This window comes from Limulus polyphemus, unplaced genomic scaffold (assembly GCF_000517525.1).
Source record: "Limulus polyphemus unplaced genomic scaffold, Limulus_polyphemus-2.1.2 Scaffold2633, whole genome shotgun sequence".
Classification (NCBI taxonomy): Eukaryota; Metazoa; Arthropoda; class Merostomata; order Xiphosura; family Limulidae; genus Limulus; species Limulus polyphemus.
This window is the reverse complement of record NW_013668243.1, coordinates 161,588-168,195: the sequence shown is the minus strand read 5'-3', so window position 1 is coordinate 168,195 and position 6,608 is coordinate 161,588. Positions and strand designations below refer to the sequence as shown.

Here is a 6,608-nt window from a genome sequence, read left to right as displayed (position 1 = left end):
AGATTACATTACCATATCCTTGCAAGAACAATTAAAAACCAGTAAAATTTATATAGTAACTATATTTTCATTATAAGTACGAGTCTTTACATTTTATATACACTTCCCCCTCTCTCTCTATATATATATATTGTTACGTCTCCGTTTGTTAATTGATTTCCCGTAAATTCGTTCCAACGAAACTTTAGCGACACAAGTCCTTACTTAATAAAACTGGTTTATTCTTTCCGAATATAACTTTACGATACACTTAATTTCAACAATCGCGCTAAAACAAACGCTATAACAACGAACGTGCTCAACTTCAATAATACTCTCTGACTGCAGATCAATATCTCACTGTCTACACACACATTGTTCCGTCACGTCATCACCCTCTTATATATATATACCAGACTACCCTATATCTAGTAATCTCCCGACTATTCCCGAAGGTTCGAGAGGTGGCGTGACACTAGTCACGTGACCTCGCTGACGCAACAAAAGGAATTTGGATCAACTTGGGTATCCACAACTATCCAGAAAGATAACTGCAATAAGTCGTACCCCATCCGTTGGAAGCAAAGTGCGACATCTTGTAAGAAGTGATAACCTAAAAAAATAAAGCCGTCCACGTGTCCCAGGCAACATTACACAACATAAAGGATCACTGTTCGGAAAAACAACACAAGTAACTTGTTACACAAGTTGTTTCCAAGACATTTGTACAGTCATCACATACCACAAGCAGCTGAATAATGAAATAAATATTCATGTTAGTCCATAGGATGAAATACTGGTCAAGTCGATAGATTTCGGTACGATTGGATTGTTGAAAAGGGTGGTGGGAAACCGTCGTCTTCGTACACTAGATGGATGATGGAAAGCTAACAGGAAAGAGTGGCATTTTTCGGACTCGACAACCTTACGAAATAGCATTTAGCAATGAAAGATGCACAATCGTCAGATAGAGCATGACAAATTAGGACAACTTTGGTTGTAACAACATGGTAAAGCTCCACTCCAAAATCATTATGATATAACATACTAAATCTTTGTATACGAGTAAGTTTAGAAGATCTGCCAGTGATATCTCTTAATGTTAGACTATATTCAGTGTTGGGCATGGATTACCTGTTATGTTTATCTTTGTAGACAAGAGGATACTGCACATCTTGGTCATATGAATATCTTGAACTACTTGTTTTGATAATTAATTAAAAAGGGTTTTATCTAGCTTAACTGGTGATAGCGTCTCGAACGACCAATATAGATGGATGAAGGCCATTTCCGCCATCCCCATTTTTTACTCTGCTGTTTATGTTCTGTTTGCTTAACATACAAAGTATATGTTTCTATAGAATCATGGCTACAAAGAATACCAAAGATACAGAAGCTGTCATGCAGCAAGCAGCACTTTTGAATGAAATGATCAAGAAAGAAAGACGTTATCAGAAGCTGTACACAACGTTCATTATTAATCCTCATAAGAAAGGTATGCCGTTTTAATTTGATTTTAATTAAGTCACGTAAATTGTATCCTAAAGTTCACAGTTACTAACTCGATAGATCAAAATATGTCAGAAAACTTATGTCAAGACCTAAAGTTTAAAAATTTGCTATTATTACATACATGAAAGTTTTACATTATATACGTGTTTTTAACTATTTTTCCATTTCGTCAGGATGTTTTTTGGCTGGAAAACCAAATACTATTGACACACATCTTGAAGGAAAACTCGATGGTAAGTCATATTTATTCATTTACACGCTACAGGAGTCTAGCACCAATTGTCTTCCCTCCAGTATGGAGCCGAGTCGCACACGTTTAGCAGTGCGCAGTCCTGGTAGCGTGACGTCGTCCTACAGGGTGTTAACCGAGTAACATCAAACACTTCATGTGTTCAATTTATAACTATAACTGAAACAAAACGTGCTATTTACAAAGCTTTACAATCTACTTTTTTATGTTTAATGTGAATATGGTGATGGTATTAACTTACAAATACGAAAACTTGACCACATCATAATCTTCATTCACCTATAAACAAATAGGTGTATACATGTGTTTATGTATTAGACCGATAGGAAATATAACTCGACATGCCGATATGTTTTTTCAGTACTAATCAAACCACAACCAGATAGCTCCTCATTACTTGAGTATTGACTTTAACGGTGAGCTGAATTCAATTCGAACCTGTAGGGCAAATGCATGTATAAATTATATAAAAAAATCTAATAATTATTATGATTATAAGCGAGCCTAGTTAACTTTAATTTCCAAAAGAATAAGAGAGGAATCTAATAACATCTGTACTGTCTATTCTATGTGTGCGACACGCCTTTTACTTTGAAGTAAGGATTTGTGTGTTTGAATATACACACATATATTTGTTTGTTCCGAAGCACAAAGTTAAAAAAAACAGTTATCTATGTTCTGCCCAACGGGTGTTGAAACCCAGTTTTTAGCGTTATGTCCTCGGAGTTGTTGTTTAGCCACTTGGGGACAAACAAATACATTTTCATCAAAATTCATGTTATTCAGAAAAATTGATTCATATATATATATATGTGTGTGTACTGAAAAAAGGTTGGCTGAATATGTAAAAATTAATAGTAAGGTTTTCTTCAAGAACATTAAGTAGAGTCTTCCAGGATAAAGATTTCTTCCAGAACATTAAATAGTCTTCTACGATAAGGATTTCTTCAAGAACATTAAGTAGTCTTTCAGGGTAAGGATTTCTTCCAGAACATTAAGTAGAGTCTTCCAGGATAAGGATTTCTCCAAGAACATTACGTAGTCTTCCAGGGATGATACAAGAAGGCTAATATTTGATGATCATGGGATGGCTGGGGTATTATATTATTTTTTTCAGTTTTTACTAATGAAAATGTAAGCAAATTCCTCTTCCTAAACAGTTACTACATGGACACAAGACTGAACAAAATGATCACATAAATTCTTTTTGAGTTTTTTAAGAAAAACTGGGAAGTTTAAGAAATGGTAAAGCTCCTGGGCCAGATAATATTTATCCAAGGGTTTTGAAAGAGGTTAAAGATTGGATATGTGAGCTACTTGCTACTATTTTTTCCAAGTCCTTGAATAGTGAGCAGGTGCCAGAAGATTGAAAGTTTGCTAATGTTACTCCTCTTTTCAAGTCTCTTACAGCCATCCAAACAATGGCCTATTTCTAGTAGCAAGACAAATAGGATTTTAGGTTGTATCTACAAAAATACTGAATAAAAGTCTAAAGAGGTTATAATGTCATTATTTTAGAGGTCATTGGTAATGCCACATTTGAAGTACAGTGTTCAATCTTGGGCTACTTGCCTTAGAAAGGACACTGACTTGTTGGAAAGAATTCAGAGGAGGGTTACTAAGATGATATCTATGATGGAAAGGTTGTCATACAAGGATAAGTTAAAATCTCTGATCTTTTCTCTCAGAGGGGATCTGATTTAGGTGTTTAAGATTGTTAAGGGAATTGATAGTATTGATGCATCATCTTTTTCTGTATTTAATGGTGAGACTAGGAGAGAGAAATATAAATTTTAATTTGGCAAGGTTTGGAATGGGTTGCTTTCTTATGTTATAGATGCAGTAAATTTAAGAGGGTTTAAGGGAAACCTTAGTAAATATTTGAATGACAAGGGTTGGCTTTCAGTTATTTAGTGAATAGGATGGCCTAGATGGACCATAAGGTATCCTTTAACATTATATAGTTTGTGTCCGAAAAACATATGTTCAAATGCTTTTTCCATCTCACTTTAGAGTACAGCTTTAAATGAATGTGTAAGAATGTTTTAATTACAATGCAGTGTCATGTCAGTTTAAATATAATGTATTGTAGTGCGTAGTATTTTTTAACAGGTTTAAAATCATACTGACTACAAATAATTCTTAACCTAATATCTCATACTGCAAGATTATAACACGTTGAATAAGTTTCATTGATGCACAGTTCTAAGCATTATTGCATACATACAGAGACATACCAAACATTACATACTCTACTTATCCTCACCTGTCTATTGTATGTACACTTCTTCTAGGTAAAATAAATAAAATTCTGAGTCATAATAATTGATGCTCCCCAGTAATTCTGAGTACTTATAATGCTGGGAATTGGGTTTCAATACCCACAGTGGGCAGAGCACATATCCCATTGTGTAGCTTTATGCTTAAAAACAAACAGTCGATTAGGAAGTTTAAAAGATACCCAAAATATTTTACTTCCATCACTGTTTCCATTAGAAGTGAATTTACCTGGGCATGAACTGAAGATCAAAAATTAATACAGATATGTACAAGCATTTTTTTTATGTTTTTGGTAAGCTATTTGGCTAAGTGTATGATTTCAGAATTAAATCTCCCAAGCTGGGCAAACCTTGCGAGTTATTATTGGAATTATGGCAGAAATATAACAAAGAGGATTCTCAACTAGTCATCTCAAAGAAGTTAGGATAAGTAAGTACTAACTCCAAGCTCTTTATAGGTTTTTATTTTCTGGTGTATTTACTGAAATAGTTCTGGTTGATGTATATAAGTATTCCTTTGTTAAAAAGAACCTAGTAATATACATATTTTGTTTTTCAGATGGCTTATTAGATACTATTACATCAATTAACAAAACTCCTTGCGAGAAGTATGACTGGCCAGTAACTGAAAGCCAAACAATTGGGTGGTTTAGTAAACCTCTTGTAAGTACGAGGTTTTCTGGTGTTATCTATTACATAACATTAATGTTTGTGGTATTTTATTAAGTAGTATCAGAACATGCAGTTTTGAATATACATATAGAGCCACTCTTTCTAAACTGTGTATCTATTGATTGGTACACAAAAACCAATAAAATATAATAAATACTTTCAGTCCTAAGACTAAGTACTGAACATGTACTTATTATAGAAAAAAAAACAAAACTAAAACAAAACCTCCTTTAATACTTTAAAGGTGCCATTTTATGAATGAGTAAGAGGAATCATTTATTTAATACATTTAGTACCAACAGGTGTGAGAAAAAAGTAATGCATTTGGCTTTTTTAAGAGCCAAATCAAATTTTCATAGCTAAGCCTAAACTCTAATTCAAAATATGTCCCATATTTCCACAAGCTCGAGTTTTTGATATTTGAATTATTCTGACACTAAATAGACACAATTTTGCAAGCTTCTTTTATTGAACAAGGCCTTTCTGGTATGCTATAAGATACACGTTATATATGAAACTTTTTTTTTTCTTCATAAAGATCAACTTGTGTTACTGCAAAGAGTACAGTGACGTTGAGACTGTACAAAAAATACATTAGGTCCAACTTATTACATAACATACTTTACAAATTATGAAAATTAAAGTGTGGTTTCAAAATGTAAATAAATTGCTCTGCAGTAAAATGTTGGCTCTAAAAATCCAATTAATTCAATATTTTGTTTGATCAGGTGGACCTCGATAGGACAGATAGGCGTTTGTATTTCCCAAAAATAAATTCAGAAGTGACAAAATTTATGGAGGCAGCCTGGAGACTGAAGGAACAGAGTGAAAACATAATAATTAAAAAATAGTAATAATCATCATCCAGAGTTTTCAATTTGTCTCCACTGAAATTCTATTATAATTCAAATAATCTGATTTGTTAAATCACATATGGTTAATCCAGAATTTGGTACATATTGTATAATTGAACAAAGAACATGATAATAATGGTCAATTACATAAGAAAAATTACTGATTGGTGTATAATAAGAAATATGCCAGAACACTTCTTGACCAGAGGCTTACTTCATCTTATTATGTACAATTAAGACAAAGTTATTTAGGTGAGCAGAAAAGAGCTATCATTAGTTGTAACTGTTCCTTTTAGTGAACAAGGCCTTTCTGGTATGCTATAAGATACACGTTATTTATGAAACTTTTTTCTTCATAAAGATCAACTTGTGTTACTGCAAAGAATACAGTGACGTTGAGACTGTACAAAAAATACATTAGGCCCAACTTATCACATAACATACTTTACAAATTATGAAAATTAAAGTGGGTTTCAAAATGTAAATAAATTACTCTGCAATAAAATGTTCGCTCTAAAAATCTAATTAATTCAATAATAAGGTCCTTGTTACCTTATGTGATTAAGGAATACACCAGTGACTAGTAAATCAGTGTTAATTCCATTGATCTTTGCTAAAAGTAAAGTTAAGACTTGCACACTTGCTCATTTTCTAAGTACATTATGAAAAGTTCTCAGAAGTATGAAAATTATCACAAAGTATTTATAAATAATTCCTAGAGTTGAGAGGTGGCAACTTCCAATTTCATTGTTAAAATATTTTACACGTTAAGTAAAAAAACTAAAGCATACATATAATAAACGTAAAAGATATTTACTGGCATCATGACCCACATTTAATTCAATATTCATTTAAAGACAAAAGTATTCTCTTTTTTATATGAACTGAATAAAAGGAACATTTGTTCAAGCATATTATGCATTAGTGTATCTCTAAGAATTGTTTGATGTTCTCTTATATTTTGAAACATAAATTAGAAAGAAACTTATGTTTCAACAGAGAAAGCACATTAAAAACTTATTTAAGTAACATATACTTCTTACTTAAATAAACAAGTTAGAA

The 6,608-nt window shown here is 32.4% G+C and overlaps 1 protein-coding gene across 2 annotated transcripts in view; it reads left to right on the top strand.

The window, feature by feature from the left end:
• Positions 1 to 1,367: 1,367 nt before the first annotated feature.
• The window catches only part of LOC111087786 (protein FAM183A-like), an 11,516-nt gene continuing 6,275 nt past the window's right edge, over positions 1,368 to 6,608 (top strand). Inside the window, exons 1-3 of one of the 2 annotated variants that reach the window (XM_022395691.1) lie at positions 1,368 to 1,474; positions 1,665 to 1,724; positions 4,580 to 4,683. In XM_022395691.1, the coding sequence (XP_022251399.1) occupies positions 1,381 to 1,474; positions 1,665 to 1,724; positions 4,580 to 4,683 (258 nt within the window). In that variant the 5' untranslated portion in view covers positions 1,368 to 1,380. Of the gene's footprint in view, positions 1,475 to 1,664; positions 1,725 to 4,233; positions 4,451 to 4,579; positions 4,684 to 5,420; positions 5,511 to 6,608 lie in introns of those variants that run through there. The other variant, XR_002612429.1, reaches the window with a different exon arrangement.